This window comes from Vigna unguiculata, chromosome 11 (genome assembly GCF_004118075.2).
Source record: "Vigna unguiculata cultivar IT97K-499-35 chromosome 11, ASM411807v1, whole genome shotgun sequence".
NCBI classification, from domain to species: Eukaryota; Viridiplantae; Streptophyta; class Magnoliopsida; order Fabales; family Fabaceae; genus Vigna; species Vigna unguiculata.
Window position 1 is genome coordinate 32,325,122 of NC_040289.1, and position 20,772 is coordinate 32,345,893.

At 29.6% G+C, this 20,772-nt stretch overlaps 1 protein-coding gene and 1 long non-coding RNA gene across 2 annotated transcripts; one reads left to right on the forward strand and one right to left on the reverse strand.

Moving 5' to 3' along the window:
- The first annotated feature begins 15,014 nt into the window (after positions 1-15,014).
- On the forward strand, positions 15,015-17,264 carry LOC114168482 (autophagy-related protein 8d). Its single transcript, XM_028053319.1, has 6 exons — positions 15,015-15,127; positions 15,275-15,321; positions 15,834-15,889; positions 15,971-16,023; positions 16,680-16,798; positions 16,920-17,264. The coding sequence occupies exons 2-6, from the start codon at positions 15,285-15,287 to the stop codon at positions 17,015-17,017; spliced, it is 363 nt and encodes a 120-aa protein (XP_027909120.1). The 5' UTR covers positions 15,015-15,127; positions 15,275-15,284; the 3' UTR covers positions 17,018-17,264.
- Positions 17,265-18,717: 1,453 nt separating this feature from the next.
- LOC114168688 lies at positions 18,718-20,473 on the reverse strand. The gene is made up of 2 exons (XR_003600742.1): positions 20,281-20,473; positions 18,718-19,233 (listed from the first exon to the last, which is right to left on the reverse strand). It is a non-coding gene; the product is annotated as an uncharacterized LOC114168688 (long non-coding RNA).
- Positions 20,474-20,772: the final 299 nt, after the last annotated feature.

A 20,772-nucleotide genomic window follows, 5' to 3' on the forward strand; every position in this document is an offset into this window, starting at 1 on the left:
TATTGGATGAAATGGAGTTGCATGTGTATTTGGGCGTTGATCTGAGTTGTTTCCGCCACTGCATGTAGGCTGACAGTGGTGAGATCTGTTAGTCTCGCCCAAGCGAGCTCGTCTCGCCTAGGCGACAGTATCAAAATGCTCACCCTGGTTCTGCCACGAGCACTCGCCTAAGCGGCCCAGTTTCCATTTTGAGCGACGCATAGTCTCGCTCAGGCGAGAAGGTCTCGCCTGAGCGAGAATTCGGGAAGCCTCCACTGTCGTGCGTCTCGCCTGGACGAGAATCCGCTGTTTCAGTAAGGCCAGCTTCTCGCCTGAGCGAGTTTGCGAATGTGTGCTATGTTTTCTTGACTGTTTGGATGATTTGTTGCATGTATTGTTTAGATTATTCCTCCTAAATATGATGTACGTGAATATGCTTGGGTGTTTGGATTTTATGAACGAAATTGGCATGCTTGTATGAGATTGATCATGGGTTTGTGGCTTCGTGATGTTTTAACATGAAAATTGGATGAATGACCAAAAAGAGGTGGGAATTGTATGAGAAACATGATTCTGATTGTGAGTTAGGCGTAATTCCATAAGTCTCGTGGGGAGACTTCATGGTGGCGTGTAGTGTATATATTAAGATAAGGATTCAAGTAAGGACTGCATCCCGAAACTCTAAAGAGTCAGTGAGTCTCAAGTAGAGCAAACTGACCCAAGTGGTGAGAGTAGCGGGAGGCCTTAGTCTATGGTAGGATAATGGCCCTAGACGTTTAAAGGCTAACCTTGTGCGTGGTAGGGTGAAACCCATTGGCAATGGCTCTGCAGAGCAGTAGAGGCCACCACAAGTGCAAACGTCCAATGAATCCGATCTTAGTATATTTATCCGGATAATTGAGTCATAGTGTCTTGCTTGTTTGCTATAACATGATGTTCTGTGCCTGTTGTGTTGCATGTTAAGGAATATTTAAGTACTTGTCCATGGTATCATGATAAGATTAAATTATACTAGCTTACCCTTGCATTTCTGTTTGTGTTCCTGTTGTGTTTTCTCTTTTGCGATGATCACCCTTGGTGGGAGCAGATGGAGGAAATTCTGGGAGTAGGCCCGGTGGTAGCAGTGGTGCAGCTTAGGGGATCTGTCTGTGTGACTCTCAGGATCGGTCTATGGCCCTAAGTGCCTTTTTGTAATCTCATGCTCTGGAGGAGCATCGCCTTTTGTAAAACTTTTAACTTTCTCTTAGGTTGTTTATGGCATGGTGGTATGCCTAATTTTGTTTTCACCATACACTTATGGATGACTGTAACAGTTACCTTTTCTACGTTTATGTTCATCTGAGTGCTTCTCGTTACTATAATTTTGTGATGTTTTATTTAATAGTTTAATCTATTGAGAATGGGATGTTACATATGGTAGCAATCAATTTTTTGAAAACCGGTAGTTAACATAATATACTTTAACTTAAATTTTTAAATTGAAAAAATATATAAAAAATCTAACAAAATCATTTAATTTAGAAAATATATTCATATGTTTTACTTTAGTTTTTTTATTTTTTTTCGTTGATTAGCTAACATAATAATCATTTTACTTACATACATTAATATATTAATAAATGTATGAAATTTTATAATTAATGTAAAATAATATTACAAATAATTATTCTTAATAATACATTGGATAATAAGAGATGATTACAATCTCTATATTAACGAAGGTGATGACCATAATCTTCTAATTTATGCTAGTTTATGTAGATATTGACTTGAAAGTTATAAAGAGATATAAAAACTGTTTTATCCACCACATCTTTAATAATAAAAAGACAATTATATCTATGACTCTCTCTTTCTCTCTATATAAATGGTGTTAATAATTTTTTTTAATTTTATTTTTTTATGTAATATTATTTTAAATTAAAATAGCTATCTTAGAAACTAAACCACAAATATAAATAAAAATATAATAATTTTAATTTAAAGTAACGATTACATAAAATATAAAATAAAAAAATTATGTAGATTATATATATATATATATATATGATGAATATAATTTTATTTTTTAACTATTGTTTTAAATTTAAATAATCATATTTTTATTTTTATTTTTATCCTTTAAAGATTGTTAATTTAATTTTAATTATGTTTAATTTAAATAACTATTATACTATTTTATTCTTTTTAATTATTATTTATTTAAATTTAGTTATTTTTATAAATTTAATTAATTATATAAATTTAAAAAGTCACTCTATGATTATTAATAAATGAACATATATAAAAATGACAAAATTCACAACTATTTTTGTAACATCCCAATTTTAGCAGTTTAAGAAAGCATATAGTCCAATATTTATGGTATATTAGTACAGTTATATCAGATAAGACTACAATAATATCACATACATACATTACTACTCCAACTACTACTATTTCTTTTATTTCCAAACTATACCTAACATGATCTAATCTTGCTCGACCACCCAAACTGATAACGCCTCAACCACAAGAGGTACCACTACACCTGCATCTTCATTTGCTCACACCAATAAGGTGATCATTGCAAAAGAAAACAGACAACACAAAGGAGAAAACACAAAAGAAGGGTAAGCTAACTAAATAAGAGACTACAATTGCATTATAAAATATAGTCCACATGCATACAATTTCTCATATTCAACAGATACAGCACAACCACACAACATATTATATTATGAATCAAACTTTTCTAGACTCAATATTATCCGAATACATGCTCTTGTGTCAGACTAGTAAAGTCGTGCACCTGTGGTGAAATAATGAAATAACATTCTCTCCCCGAGCTACCACACATACAGTTAATCCCTTTTATAGTCATAAGAAAAATGGAATCATTCTTACGACAAGACCTCCTGCTACTCTCACCACCTAACCATTCTCCTCTACATGAGTATGAATAGCTAATAGAGTTCAGGATAGCTTCACAAAAATGGAACAGTACCCTCCACAGGATGCTCTATCTACACATAGAAACATCACAAGAACGATCAGAACATATCATTATGATCACTGACCAGCAGAGCATACAAATGATTAAAAGAACACATGCAAGTAGTAAAAACTTTACATGCGACAGAAACTAGAAGAAGACCAAGGAAAAAAAGTTGAAACTTAACTTACACGAGCGGAAAAACTGATCAGATAAACCTAGAAAAGTGGTTTCTAGAGAGATGATGTGTTTTAAAATAATGAAACTTGTTTATAACAATTTTATTTATACTAAAATCGTTTAATATTAAAATAATTGAGTCTCACTATTTTTAAATCACTATCAATTTTAAGACGTCATTTTCTAGATTCTTACGATTTTTATTATATAAGGTTTGAAATTAGATATACTTTTAGTTAATTTTAACGTAAAATTGATATATTTTAATCTTCCATTTTAAAATGAATAAATATAATTATTTTAATTTAAATAAATTAACATTTATTTTATAGCTTAAATGATTAATATATTTTTGAGATGTAATGTAAAATTATTTAAAATAATTAAATTAAAAAAGTTATATGATTTATTTTTAAAGCTCGTAATCAAAAATATATTAAAAGTTTAATATCCATAATAAATAATTTTAATTTTATATTAAAATTCAGAGATTAATAATATATTTAATTTAAAAATTAATTGAAAAATATTAAAGTTTTGATCTAGTAATAATTAAAAATAAGTTTAAATATACATTTCGTTCCTATTTTTGTTGTTTTTATTCAATTCGATCCCCATTTTTGTTGTGTTCAATTAGATTCTCATTTTCGTCAAATTTTGGTCAATTTTGTCATTTTCACTAACGGTGTTTAAATAGTTAACGTTTTTGAACCGTACATGTCACGTGTTAGCTCTTCATTTTTTAAATTTTTTTAATTTTTAAAAAAAAATTAATTTCAAAAAAAAAATTCATGTGTCACGTCACAATTGTGCGTGTCAGTTTGTTGTTGCATTATTTCTTTTTGTTCAATTTAATCTCAATATTTGTTATTTTTGTTCAATTCAGTCCCTATATTCGTTATTTTTTTTTTTAATTTAGTCCCAAATTTTGTTAAAATGGAATAACTTAATTTTTAAAATTGACATTATTATTAGTTATTTTTGGAATTCAACTATAAATTATAATATTTAATTATAAATTGAATATAATTCTTAGATTCAATTGTTAAGTAGAATATAAATTGACACGTGACACTAGCATTGACACGTGACACAATTGTGACTTTAAAAAACATTAAAAAAAATTAGTAGCTGACACGTGGCATGTAATATTCAAAAACTTTAACTATTTAAACACCGTTAGTGAAAAAGATCAAATTGACCAAAATTTGACGAAAATGAGAACCTAATTGAACACAAAATGAAAATGAGAACCAAATTGAATAAAAACAACAAAAATATGGATCAAATGTATATTTAAGCCTAAATTAATTAAAGAATGAAGTTATTTTATTTTGGTTTATAAAATTTATTTTCTCAAATGATTTATATTTTAATTGTGCTAAATTAATGGATCTCAATTCTTTCTTTTTTTTAAGTCAATTTTAAGTTCCTAACAATTTTTGTTTTTCCAACCGGATTTTTAATAAAAAATTGTTTTTTCTAAATATTTTCAACTTAAAAATAGAAACAAAATAGTATTGATGTGAATTGTGGACCATTGTGTTGTGTGACACCAATATAAACGTGATATTCTTGTAAGTAATTTGAGTAAAAAAAATTTCATCATTTTGATAACTATAAAAAAATATATTATAAAATTGTTTGAATTGATGAAGTGTTACATCATCGATAAGTTTTCGATAAAAAGAAGAACAATTGATTAAGGTTAACATAATTAAAATAAATATTTTGTTTTGTTGTGTTCATTTTTTATTTTCAATTAAATTAAAAATTCATTTTATTTTAAATAAATAAAATAATAATTTGTTAACGTTACAAGAACAATATATAATACTAAATAAACTATAGATGATATGTTACTTAAAATAAAAAATAAACGGAGTAGAAAAATATATTACCAAACCCCATATATATAATACTTGTAGTAAAATCTTTGCACAAATTACAATAATAACATATTACACAATTAGGTATATTTAAATATTCTATCACAAATGTTTATACTTTTTTTATAAAATTCCAAGAATTAAAATTATAAATAAATTATACAAAATATTCTTAAGAAAAGTAAATTTTATTTTCTACTCATTGTTTTTCTTTCTCTTTTTCGGCAAAAACTTTTATTTTCATTAAATTTTTAAAAATATTTTCACTTTCTAATCAATCGTAAGGGTGAATATATTAAATGTATCACCATATATTGTAAAAGAAATAACTTTTGTTAAAAAAATATAATATTACAAATTAATGAAAAAAAAACATTAATTAAATTGGAAGTTTTAATAATCTCACATTTTTAATCGATAACTCTAGGATATTGATCCTTAATTAATCCTAAATGAGAAATTAAAAAAAAGTTGATAAAAAGATATAGAAAAGATATGAACTAAATAATTAATTACATTTGAAAAGTATATAAAAAATAATTAAATATCCTATTTTAATTTAAATTTGACATGTTTATTTTTTTCATTTATATTTTTAAGATATTTTTCATTTATCAAATTATTTATCTTTTATATACTTTTTACTTATGTTTTGTTAATTTCAAGACCACTTAACGCACAAATATACATGTATTTATTGACAGTGGATTAAATATATTTTGGATTTCATGATATTCATTAATTCTTTGATATCATGATTTCTACAAAAGTATATATATTTCAAGACACTTAATATATTAATTATTTTGATTTGTATTTAGATAGAAATAAAACAAAAAAGAAGATATCATGTGTTTATACCTATTATACTCCTTTAGTTCTCTCGTTGAGTCAAATAAATAATTGATATTTTATTTTATGTATTTATTTCATAGTTTTGTTCTTCTTGTGATACTTATTAAATTAATTTTTTATTTTTTTAAAAAAGATAAGTAAATTAATGTAATAAAAATGACAATAATATAAGCATGTTTTTTTATTTTAAGCTTAATGAGAAATATTTTAAATGTCAAATAAGATTAAAATGAGAAATATTTTTATCATTGTGTTGGTTTATTAATTTTGGCTCATTAATTTTCTGCATGTGATTTCTGAACCAATTTCATATTCCAATGAATAAGACAAAAATGAATTGGTTTGTATGAGGTATTTATTATTGGTTCCTTCACTTATCATGTGTAAGACCCGAGAAATTTAAATAATTAAATAAATACTTATTTAATAAGTGTGGGTAATATGAGCCTTTATGGCATTTAATGCAAATTATTATGATGTGAAAAAGTATTAATTCAAGTGATTGAGAGTACTTTGATTGTGTGAGAGGTCTTGGGTTTGAGTCTTATGATGCTAATTGTATGTTATTTTAAGTTGTGCATTATTTTAAGGATAGGTTTGAATGTGATTAGTGATAATCTTAACTTGGTAATTGAATGGTTGTGGGTTCAAATCTTGTTAAGAATGAAATTAACTTTCTTTTTGCCAAAATTTCATTTTTGCATGGAGATGAAAAGGAAAAGGAACCCTAGCTGTCAAGAGAGGCAGCCTAATGGGGGAGAGACATTCTGTTATAACCATTAAGTCAATTTTAATTAATTTTCGTTTTAGTAGTAAAGGGTGATTAAGGGAGACATTAACTTTGAGAGAGAAGAGAATTAGAGGGGGAATCAGGACTGTATTTTCGTGGTGCTGAAGGGAGAGGGTTCAGAGACATCAAAACGTGCTTTTAGAAGAGTGGAAGCTGAGAATTTTGGTAGAGGAGAGGAAGGTTCTTGGACCTCTTGAAAGAAAGGCTTGGGCAGACCATTTGGGAGCAAGGATTCCAGGTTAGGGGAGTTCCTTTATGTGTATGAATTATCTATGATTATTATCGTGTTGTAATGTTTGAATATGATGCTCTACATGATCAAAAGCCTGTTATTTTCACGTTTCTGGAAAATTTCTAGAAATCGCTTGGCAGTGTCAAATATACCGTTAGGCGACGCATGAGAGTTAACCCAATTCTGGATTTTTTGTGATGAATCGCTTGACGGCAAGGGTGACTCTTCCAGGCGACGCGAATACTGTGCAGAAAGCTATTTTTCATACTTTTCGAGCAGCAGGGACCGTCGGGCGCAAGTTTCATACCGCCAGGCGCCAAGCTTTGATTTTTTGGGCGCTAGGCGCCACAAATTTATCTGGTTTGCGCAGTTTTTGTAAAACTACGTTTCCCGATTCGTTAATCGTCCGATTTAGGTAAAATTTTGACAAGAGATTCATAACATATTGTTATTCACTTTGAACAGCGGAGATATGAATTGGATGTATGCAGCTAGAGATATACATCACTCATGATTGGTTGTTTTAATTCCCTAATAGTATGATTATTAATGGATGATTAAGTGTGCTTAAGTGCTGGTATGGTCTTCATTGGTGCATATATATATATATATATATATATATATATATATATATATATATATATATATATATATATATATATATATATATATATATAGTATAGATGTGTGATTGATGAAAATGTTTTTAGTAGTGCTTGTTGGGTCATGTTGAATATAGGAACCTATATATGTTATTAATGGTATTGTGTATGTATTGACTCTTTGGGAAAATGGTGAATGATGAAGCATGAATACATGTTAGGAATTTTAAGAGAAGTGATTGGAATCCAATTCCAGATAGTAAGGGTTGATGAACATTAATAATTAAAATTTGGGAATGAAATTTTAATGAAGCGCATGCGATATGGAGTGTTTTGGTTCTTTTAACAATTAGAAAACATTATGGAATAGGGCCTTGGTTACTCGCAGGTACAGAGATAGGAGGTTCTGTCTGGTTCTGATACACTGCTTGGCGGCACCTTGTTTGCCGTCAGGCAATGACAAGGAGCAAGTGCACTTTTGCGAACTGGAGTGGTTTGGCAAAGAGGGAAGAAAACCATGGACGTGGATGTTAAAATAAAATTAGGTGATGAAATGGGAAGGGATAATATACGTATATCATTAGAGAATGAGACTAGTAGAGGGAAGTGATGATGTGTTTTATGTTTATGAGTGGTGTAAGAAGGATAGTGAAAGGAAGGAAATGCTAATCCTAATAAAATTCTAAGTGCTGGAATGCGTAGTTTTCTTTAGGATTGGTGTTCTTTGTGATAGTCAAGCCTTAGTGAGTTGAAAAATCAATCTTAAAATTGTGCAGCTTAATGAGAAGAGAATTGAATAAATAGGGTTGGTATTAATTACAGTATAGCAAAAGTAGGTTGCCTGATTTTAGGATATTGGGTTAGTAACTCTTTTCTTAAGCTTGATTAAGTCATCTGCCAAGATTAGAGAACTTGATGAATCACGTGCCTAGAATCCAGGAACCTCTGAATATGAGTTATAGGAAATTGAATTGATTAAGGTATGACAGGGTGATTAGGTATGATGTCCTTATACTTGAGGGTGTAGTGATGCCTTTGGTAGTGTATTGGATTAAGGAATGACTTAATCTGGGTGCCAAAACCAGCAGAAATGCGCTACTAGTATGGCGCCTAGTGGCCAGAGTGTCTACGCCAGGCGATAGGGGCAGCAGGGATGTTCCTGCACTGCATGGCGCCTAGCAGCAATGTGTGATTCGCCAGGCGATAGACCCTGCAACAGTGGGTTTGTTAAAGGCTGGCGCCTGGTGGCAAAAGGTGTTCTGCCAGGCAGTTTGCGTAGGTTTCGCCTAGCGGCGCTTAGGCTACGCCAGGTGTTAAAGCTGCAGGTACCTGATAAGTGTGAGTTGTTATATGCAGTGATGTTATACTTGGATTAGGAGATGTTGTGCCATGAGCGGGTAGGTTCATGGATGGTGGTGAACACGTGATAGTATGAGCGAGGAGGTTCATATCCTGTTACTCTCGTGTGGGGATACGAGCGAGGTAGGTTCGTATGTTCTGTGCTCACACTTGAAAGATGCTGTGTGCGGGGAGGTACGTAGTTGGTGGATCACGTGTGTTGGACTATGGGCGGGCAGGTCGGTAGAGCAGGACTACGAGCGGAGAGGTTCGTAGAGCAGGACTATGAGCGGGGAGGTTCATAGAGGCAAGACCACGAGCGGGCAAGTTCGTGTGAGCATCATAAATCCTGAATCCAATACTAACTATTTGTGTGATTGGAAGGTTGGAAAGCCTTGGGGTATTAAGGTCTTGGCCAAGAACTAACTAGACTGAATTAGTTGGGTAATTGATATTATTAATGTATGTGCTATTTTCATTATGAGCTCACCCTTTCTGTTTGTGTTTGGTTTGGTGATGATCGTGTGATTCGTTACACGGGAGCAGATGATATTACAGGTGATGCTGGCGATGCATAAAAACATAGAGAGGGCTAGCTTGGGGACTTGAGCTATGAAATAAATTATGTTTTCTTCTGTTTTGTTGAATTTTGGAAATTGTAATAAGATTATTACTTTAGCTTTAATCGAATTTTGGCGCATTGAATAATGTTTTAAATTTTCCTACATTTGGGAATAATAAAATTTTTTCGTTGATCTTCATTTCTTATTTATTTATTTTAATTAAGTAATTTCCAGTAGGGACGTTACATCATACATTGTAATTTAAATTAGAGAATGAAGTTATTTTAGTCTAGTTTATAAAATTTATTTTCTCAAATGATTTATATTTTAATTGTACTAAATTAATGGATCTCAATTCTTTCTCTTATTATTTAAGTCATTTTTAAGTTCCTAACAATTTTATTTTTTCAACTAGATTTTTAATACAAAAATTGTTTTTTTCTAAATATTTTCAACTTAAAAATAGAAATAAAATACTATTGATGTGAATTGTTGACCATTGTATGACACCAATATAAATGTGATATTCTTGTAAGTAATTCAAGTAAAGTTTTTTACATCATTTTGATAATCATTAGAAAAATATATTATAAAATTGTTTGAATTGATGAAATGTTACATCATAAATAAGTTTTCACTAAAAAGAACAACAATTGATTAAGGTTAACATTATTAAATAAATATTTTATTTTGTTGCATTCTTGTTTATTTAAAGTTAAGTTAAAAATTCATTTTATTTTAAATAAATAAAATAATAATTTGTTAATGTTACGAGAACAATGTAACAGTAAATAAACTTTAGATGATCTGTTTCTTAAAATAAAAAAAATAAACGGAATAGAAAAATATATTACCAAACCTCGTGTATATATATATATATATATATATATATATATATATATATATAATATTTGTCATAAAATCTATGTGCAAATAAGGATAATAACACATTACAAAATTAGGTATATTTCAATATAATGTTTATACTTTTTTTTTTATAAAATTTCAAGAATTAAAATAATAATAAATTATACAAAATATTCTTAAGAAGCAAGTAAAATTTATTTTCTACTCATTATTTTTCTTTCTATCTTTTCGCAAAAAAAAATATTTTCATTAAATTTTTTAAAATATTTTCACTTTCTAATCAATCCTAAGGGTGAATATATTAAGTGTATCACCATATATTGTAAAAATTTAATATTTGTTAAAAAAATATAATATTAAAATTATCTAAAAAAAATTAGTTTGTAACTTTTAATAATCTCACATTTTTAATCGATAATTCTAGGACATTGATCCTTAATTGATCCTAGATGAGAAATTAAAAAAAGTTGATAAAAAGATATAGAAAAAAAATATGAACTAAATAATTAATTACATTTGAAAAGTATATAAAAATAATCAAATATCCTATTTTATTTTAAATTCTACATGTTTATTTTTTTCATATATATTTTTAAGATATTTTTCATTTATCAAATTATTTATCTTTTACATACTTTTTACTTTGTTTTTTTAATTTCAAGACCATTTAACGCACAAATATACACGTATTTATCGATAATGGATTAATATATTTTGGATTTCATGATATTGATTAATTCTTTGATATCATGATTTCTACAAAAGTATATATATATATATATATATATATATATATAAATAAGATATCATGTGTTTATACATATTATATTCTTTTAGTCTCTCGTTGAGTCAAATAAATAATTAATATTATATTATATTTATTTATTTATTTCATAGTTTCGTTCTTCTTGTGGTACTTAATAAATGAATTTTTTATTCTTTTAAAGAAGATAGAATACAAGATAAGTAAATTAATGCAATAACAATGACATTAATATAAGCATGTTTTTTATTTTAAGCTTAATAAAAAATATTTTAAATATCAAATAAGATTAAAAAGTAACTAGTGTAACACAGGCACGATAGCGCTTGTGTGTATATATTTTTTAAATATACGTGATATTATATTAGTAAATGATAATATTATAATGTTATTAAGTTAATATATAAATTAAAATTATATTTATTAAAAATAAAGTAAAATATATCAGAACAAATAAAAGAATAACCATTGATAAATAAAGAAGAAGAGAAGAAACAGAGACATCCAATTTTATAAAAAGTTTGTAAAAGTAATGGTCAATTTTTAAAAAGTTAATAAATTATTATATTTAAAGGATAAAATCGGTATTTTGAAAAGTGGACACAAAAAGAAGAATTCCCTTTATGTATTGTTATAGATATAATATAAAATACAAATAATTAAATATTATTTTTATCATTATATTGGTTTATTAATTTTGACTCATTAATTTTCTGCATGTGATTTCTGAACCAATTACATTCCAATGAATAAGACAAAATGAATTGGTTTGTGTGAGGTATTTATTATTGGTTCCTTCACTTATCATACATTGTAATTTAAAGGTTCAAATATACATTTGGTCTCTATTTTTGTTTGATCCATTTTCGTTTTATGTTCAAGTAGGTTCTCATTTTCGTTCAATTTTGGTCAATTTGATCATTTTCACTAACGGTGTTTAAATAGTTAACGTTTTTGAACAGTATATATCACATGTCAACTCCTGGGTTTTTTAATTTTTTTTTTAATTTTTTTTTTAATTTTTAATTTTTTTTATTTTTTTAATTTCAAAAAAATTGTTCACTTGTCAAGTCACAATTGTGCTCCGTTTGTAGATGTATTATTTCTTTTTGTTCAATTTAATTCCGATATTTGTTATTTTTGTTAAATTCAGTCCTTATATTCGTTATTTTTGTTTTAATTTAGTCCTAAATTTTGTTAAAATGAAACAACTTAATTTTTAAAATTGACATTATTGTTAGTTATTTTTGAAATTCAATTATATACTATAATATTTAATTATAAAATGAATATAATTCTTAGATTCAATTGTTAAATAGAATATAATGATTTAAATATTATTAAAAAATAATTATTAAAATTTTAAAAATATATATTGACATTTGTAAAATTGACATTTAAATCTAAAATATTTAATATTTTTATTGCATTTTAGATATTAAAATCTAAAATATTTTATATTTAAATGTTAATTTTACAAATATTAGTTTACTTTTCTAAAATATTTTGAATATTTAAAATATTTTTAAATATCAATTTTAAAAGTATTTAAAAATATAAATATTAGAAAAAAACATTTAATAATTATATTCTTATAATATTTTAAATAATTATATTCTATTTAGTAATTAAATATAAGAATTTTATTCAATTTATAATTAAATTTAATAATTTATAATTGAATTTAAAAAATTATAAATTCAAATGTCAATTTTAGAAAAAATATTAATATAATTTGTATAAAAGATATTAAATTTAGTGTTATTTTGAAAGGAATAAAATTGATTTATTTTATGATATCCTTCTTTTTAATTCCCCTTAAACAAAAACACAACACCATCCCTCATCTTTCTCAGTCCTCTGCTCCCCAACTCTCTCCCTATCTTTCTTTCTCTCAACTTTGCTGCCATCTCACAGTCTCTTTGTTTCTGATCAGATTCTGGGGAAGTAACCACAACTGAGCCTCCTGCTGCCTCCACTCTTAGCCTCCTTTCCTCTAGGTAAGTCTCTCTTTTAGTTTTGAGGTTCAATTTCAGAATTCAACTCGAAATTTCTGCTTCCATTCAGAGTTTAATCAAGTGTTCCTCCTTTCCCTGTGGCTGGATGATGAATTATCCTAGGTTAAACTGAAAATTCTGCTTTCTTGCAATTTGCTTGACTCCACCAAACTGAATTCTTGGCAAAAGGTAAGGGAAGCTGACTTTTCGCCCAATTTTTGTATGAAATGTGTTCATGAGTGATTGAATTGCTTGATTATGTGTTTAATTTGTGTTTGGGACTGCCTGTTGTGTGAAATTGAGTGTTGGATGAATTTGAGTGGTTCTTCATGTGAAGAACAGATGAGAAATCCTGGTAATTTCGCCCAGGCGAGCAACTCTCACTTGAGCGAAAATATCAGAAGATTGCCTCTATCACTGCGCGAAGTCTCGCCTAGGCGAGCTGGAGTCGCTTGAGCGAGAGAACTTCTCGTCTAAGCGAGCCAGCTTAGCCTGAGCGAGAGATCGCTCAGGATTATTGAATTGCCACTGTAAGAGGTCTCGCCCAGGCGAGAGCAGCTCGCCTAAGCGAGACAACTCTCTAGCTCAGACGAGACCCTCTAGCCTAAGCGAGATTCCCTGCAGAAATTGAGTTCTTTCTCTGTTTTTGATTAAATGAAGTTTTACTAATTGGATTGATGTGATAATGGCTAGTCTTGTATGTGATCCTTATGCATGATAGTCAGTGTGATGGAATTGTGTGAAATTGGTCTGTATGAGAATATGTTGGAGTTAGGATTTCAAGGGAAATTCTAAGGAAGATGGTTTTAAAAAATGTAAGGACATGAGGACTCATATTGGTGGCTTCCTGACGCTCCTAATAACCATTAAGACTCATATAGAGTATAATGGATTATGTCAGGAGGAGTAGCAGGAGGTCCTAGTCTATGGACCCGATCCGTCATAGACGCGAATGAGACTTACCTTGGGAGTGGTTGGGTGAATACCCCTTGTTCCTAAAACTCTGCAGAGTTTGGGAACCGTCACAAGTGCAAGCCACCGAGAGCTCCAATGTCACTTACATAATCCGGATATTGAGTCTAGAATGATGATATTGTGTTATGGTTGTGGTGATTTGGATGATTCTGATAATTGTGTGATCAACCCTGATTGATGCTTAACTACCAAATTGCATGATTTATTCTTAATTAAGTTAGCTTACCCTTCTTGTATGTTGTGTGCTCTGTGTGTCTTCTATTTTTGCAATGATCGTCCTTATTGAATGGTGTGAGCAGATATAGGTGCAGGTGAGGATACACCCCTCCTGGACAGAAGTTGAGTGCTATTTGGACGCTTCCAACAGTAGTTGTCATCTTTTGTTCCGCCTAGATATTTTGGGCGTTTTGTAACCCCTTTTGCTCAGTATAGGCTATATGTATAGACAATATATGTATAGTTATTTTGAGGATGACTGTATTGTTACCTTATACTGACCTATTACTATCATCTGCTTCTGAATTATCATAATTTAATGTTTTGTTTGATAGCGTAAAAACTATTAAAACGAGATGTTACATATTTTAACAAAAATTGGGATTAAATTGAACAAAAATAATGAATATAAAGACTAAATTGAAAACCAAATAATAATATTAATACAAACTGACACGTGGCACTAGCATTGACTCGTGACACAATTATGACTTCGACAATTTTTTTGAAATTAAAATAAATAAATAAATAAATAAAACTAGGAGCTGACATGTATTGTTCAAAACCATTAACTACTTACGCACGTTAATAAAGAAGAACAAATTGATCAAAATTTAACAAAAATAAAGATTTAGTTAAACACTAAACAAAAATAATGATCAAATTAAATAAAAACAATAAAAATAAAGACCAAATATATATTAAAATAAAAAAACAAATTGAAATTCACCGCCTTCTTCAGAATTTAAAGGATTAAAAAGTATTCTACGAGATAATTACGAAACGTGTCCAGATATAAAAACGTAAATGGATATAACAAGTTTCCCAATATTCCTCTGTTTGTCTTCTCTGATCTCACACAATTTTTCTCTCTTCTCCACTGTTCTTCACTCTTCTCTCATCTCTGGTAAGCAATATCATTTTTCATTGCAAGCTATCTCTGTTTCCCCCTTTTAATTTTTGTTTTATCGTTCATCAACGGATCGTTACCTTCCTAGCAAACCCTAATTTTGTATTTATTTTGGGATTTTCCAATCTGTGTCTTTTGCTACAGAATCGTTGCCATGGCTAAGAGCTCGTTCAAAATGGAACACCCTCTCGGTTCGTTTTTCTCGTTTTCTTCAATTTTCATCAAATGTTATCGTGCAGTTTTAATTGGGAATTTAAGTTGAGGTTTGGGATTCTCGAAGGCATTTTTAATTTTCATGTTTCTGCTTTGTATTTTCCCACTTGGAGCTTGGAATATTTATTTCCTAATCCCATGATGTGTGTCCTCCTCCCTACAAAAAATGGAACTTTTTAGTCGATTAGTATTTTCCGTTTTATTTTATTTTGCTTAGTATGAAAGTGATCTGTGTTATATCACCTGAGTATGCACTTTCCTTTGTTTTGTTGAGAAGATTGTGTAGATTTTTGTTTTTATATGATATCCTACTTTCTATTAGATGGGTTTGTTGTTGCTAGTACGTCTTGTCTGGTTTATTTACTCTTCAATTTCATGGGCGATCTGATTTTTGCATCATGTTAAAGAAAAATGACTCTCTGGAAACTAAACATCATTAGTGAGTGTGCAAGTTTGTATTTCTCTAATATGTCCTAAACTTTCATGCCAGAGAGGAGACAGGCTGAAGCAGCTCGCATAAGAGAGAAGTATCCTGACAGAATTCCTGTAAGACATAATTTCTTTTGTCTGTATACGTCCTTATCATCCTCTTTTTGCTGATTAACCTGGATGCCTGTTTCAATGTAGGTAATTGTTGAAAGGGCAGAGAAGAGTGATGTTCCTGAAATTGATAAGAAAAAGTTAGTCTTTTTTCTATTCTTTGGAAACTGCAATTGTAAACATTGGCAATGTTTGTTTACTCCAATTATATTTGTTTAAGTGTTATTACTTTTTGAATGTCAGAATAGCTACCAATTTAAATTTTGGTAAGCATACACCATAGACACTTCAAGTTTCTTACTTTTTACTTGAACTTGAGCTATACTGGCCTTTATTTTGTTTGGGGTATTTTGAGTTTTCCCCCTTTATGTCTGTTGTTGCATCGATTGAAATTGTTCATAAGACCGCAAACCTATATAGACTTTGCTTCCAACATGGTAAGCAGAATCAGAATCCGTATGTTCTCTTCCTAATATGGAATTAAATGGGAAAATAGTAAAGACTATATATAAAAAAGAAGAAGAAGATGCTTTTGCGATTTAGTTTATATGAAAACTCACAAATTTCAGTATTGGAGGATGTAATAACTGGTTAATTTGATCACACAGAGAACTTGGGTTCTAGCCAAAGCTTATGTGAGTTAGGTTCTAGCTAATGCTTGGGTGTTAAGCAAGTGAAAGTTTAAGAATTTAGAGAATATTGGCAATCATCTAAGTGTTCAAGTGGATACATAATTCATCTCCTTTGTTTCCTCTTTATTTACTGTTTATATTATTGTTCTTTTGGATGACTGTAGGTATCTTGTTCCTGCTGATTTAACTGTTGGGCAGTTTGTGTATGTGGTGAGGAAGAGAATCAAGCTGAGCCCCGAGAAGGCAATCTTCATTTTTGTGAAGAACATCTTACCACCAACTGGTAATGTGTGTGTGTGTGTATGGATTTTTTGGGTTTGTACGTGGAATATTTGTTTACATAAAATAATGAATGTTCTTATGGTTAATTTTGTGATGTAAGTTGTCATTGTCTGTTCATGCAGCGGCAATGATGTCTGCAATATACGAGGAAAACAAAGACGAAGATGGATTCCTATATATGACTTACAGTGGAGAGAACACATTTGGACTTGTGTTCTGAAGTAATCCTTGACTGGCAACCATACCTGAATAGAAAATCCTAAAATGACCAATGTGAAGAAAATGCTTAATTGTAAATTCTCTTGTTTGATGCTTTTATTGTAAAGTGTACTTTTATGTCTACTGGAAGTTATTTGAAAATTGTCGTCTTTGTTGTATCACTTCTAAGTTGTTAATGTCTAAGGGTATGCTTGTTATGTGTTCACACTAATGTATTTCTGATTGGCGTAATACAATTATATTTTACATATCTTAAGGGCCCAAAATATCATCTGTGATAAAATTTGACAAAAAATTGGAAGAGAAACTATGACTTCAGAGCAAGCGTAGTAGGTCATTTATTTGACATCAGGCTTTCTTACGTGAAGTTCTTGTGCAAGTTACTCAAAATTTTGTCTACTTATAGCTTGCAAGTCACATTTAGGTAAGAGAAGTATTAACAACATAGTTTAACGTGACTTTTGGAAAAAATCTTCCTTGATCATTGACATTTATGATACATTATAAAAGTATGCGTCTTACTTAACAAGTTACACGATTGCTTATGATTTTGAAAAAAAAAATTATAACTATACAAGAAGAATATAAATTATATATATATATATATAGAGAGAGAGAGAGAGAGAGGGAGTTTCCTAGTTAAAAATAATTATGCGTGATTAATTATAATTAAGTTTTGGATAAGAAAAGAAATAAATTGAAATTATTGGGCTTTTCAGAAGCATATTGGAGTATGTACTAACATCGGGTAAACTTTTTTTATTAGTCTAGTTTAGATGAACATAATCTAATTCAATCTAATGTAAATTATAAAAATTGAAAATGAAAAACAAAACAAAAGAAAAACTGAATACAGAACTAAATAATGGAAAGTAAAACCATTAAATTTTTTATATAAATTATAAGTATTTTCTGATGGAGATAATTGTGATCAAACTGGGTGTTGACCATTAAAGATATCTTGAGATTGACCTGCAAAATTCAAATATTATTTTCCAAAGCGTGCAAGCACAATTCTATTTGTAGAGTTACCGTACCTACCAGCCACTAATCTTATTATTTAAATCGAATCTTATTTTTCTAATACTGTTTTTAAAGTGGATAATTTCCATTGAATAAATTTTCACTATATTCGTTGTGTATTTTAAGGTTGAATTCTTTCGTCTTGAGAAAACAGTAAAAGCCAAAAAACAACCCAATTTTAATTTCTTCCGATCAAATTAAAATCGGTATACATTTTAAATTAAAGTGATAACAAATAAAGAGGTTAATTAAGAAGAGTTTTCTCTTTAAACAAATACTTCAAACAAAAGAGTACATAAATTATTCCTCCCCAAAATGAAACTGTCTTACGCAGCCATATTTGAAAAATTTTCTACTTTGTTAGCGTACGACATAAACTCATCATGTTGTGCTACTTCAAATATTAAAATCAAACAACATATCTATATTGAAACATTAAAATAATTTTAATGATTTAGTTTATCTGATTTGGATTAAATTATAACAGATCTGATATTCAAATTCATTGGCATTGAGTTGGTTCATGTGAGAAATAAAAACCAACCTACGCAGCCCCATTTGTGTATATTCTAGTTTCTAGTTGTTTGTTTCTGTACAAATAACGGTTGTGTATTGCGTAAAAGGTAAAATAATGTTACCATATCACCACTGAAATGTGTGCCTAAAGTAACTACGGAATCTAAAACTCACAATATAATATTTGTAAAGCATCATCACCCTGCAGTCACAGAAAGATTCAAGGTAAACTAATAACAAGATCAACATCCAACAATTTTCTACAAACAAATGAAAAATACAAATAACAAGTTCATCTGAATTGTTGTACTGGAAATTGCACACAAACAAGCAAAACACTTTACTAGATCATCATGTATTATTTACCAAAGCTATGAACTGAAACTGTCTCAGTGAAACTTCACTTGGAAGTCCTTTTCTGATACTGATTTTTGACCCATTTGATTCCAGCAGAGGTTCCACTCTTCACCTTCTGGGCACCCACAACAGCAGCAGTTTTAGCCTTGTCAGCACCAACAATGGCTGCAGCTTTTGCCTTGTCCATACCAGCAGCCATCTTCTTGCTGCTTCCACTGCTCTTCTTCACTTTCTCATCCTCCACCTCATAGTGGTCACTGCCAAAACCTCCATTCCCCCATTGATCAGACCAACTTGGTGCCTTGCTCATTTTCTTTTACCCTTCAAAACATATCAATTCATTAGAATTTGTGTTGTTGGATGTTGAATCATTCAAAATCACATTGAAATATCAACCTACCTGATCCTTACCACCAGATTCTAATTTACATGTTCGACTTCACATTGGATAATTTGATTTTGATCTAGAATTGATTGAATTGAAACAAATCTACCTAACTTAATTACAGACTCAACTCTTTTCTTATAGATATTAGCACAAAATATCTATCAGTCTCATTGAGGAATAATTTTCACTGAGGAATTTTCTCAGTAACCTTTGACAAAGTCTCCCTCTGTACCATGTTTTTCCAATCCACAAAGCTCAAAATGAGAACTGAAGGAGATCAAATTCAGTCCCACTCAGACCCAGTGTTCTAGAATCAATTTGATTACAGTTTCTTTCATACTTTTTTTTATACTAATGCAAACATGAATCACTTCCCTCCCAAAACAATTCTAGCTAGAAACAAATTACAGAATTAATTTGACAATTGCTCAACCAAAAAAAACTCTGATTCTAATCACGAATCAGATCAAAGGCTGAATTGAAGAAGAAAATTAAGAGAGGAATATAAAAAGACAAGAAAGGGGCAAACAGAAAACCCATCTGAATCCAAGTCTAACTCAGTCAAATTAATGCTAAGTCCACGCGTTTGCATGGATTGTGACAGATAATCCATACGATTATTCAACTTTTTAACACGAGAAAAGAAAAATAATTTGGGGGTCATGAATTGGTGAGAAGAATCAAACAAAGGGTACATCAAAATCTTCCTTCCATACAAGATCTCTCCAGAAATTCCAAGAAAAAGGATCGAAAATTTTATCAACCCAAATTTAATTCTAATGCCCAACAAACATTATATTATAAACAGATCAAGATATGAATCAAAAACCAAGAAAACACTCATGTTTATTAGGGTCAAATTTTCTTAAAGAAATTTATGCCTGAACCAATTAAGGTTAATGGGGGTATTTTTTAATTTCTTTTTTCTCATGCATGTAGAGACAGAGAGAAATGTTAATAGAGATAGAAAAAGAGAGTACCTTTGTAATTGGTTGGTGAGAAGGGAAGAAATTTTCGATTTGAAAGCAGAGAGTATGGAACAGCGATGGTGGGGTCGAATGAGACCAACCCTTTGGTTTTGATAGAGTGGAAAAGTGAAGGACAAGATTATGAATTGAAACCCCTTTTAATGTTTGGATTTATACTTAGTTTTTCACTTCTTTACTAAGTTCTGTTTTGTTTCTTGTTCTATCTTTGTACAGTTCTGGTCAGCAGCCAAAACAGTTGACTTTTCCTTTTACTTCTTCTTCTAGTTTGATATTTTTAATTAGATTTTATATGATTACATTTAAGATTTTAATTTAAAAATGTAAAAATTTGTTTTTTCTTTCTTTAAATTGGTTAGAATTTGGTTTTATAAAATATCTTGATTTATTCTTCTTATTCATAGAGTGTTCCATTGAGAGTATTGTTGATGAGGAATGATACTCTAACAATTATTTAATGCTAATTGATGACATCTGATTAATAAA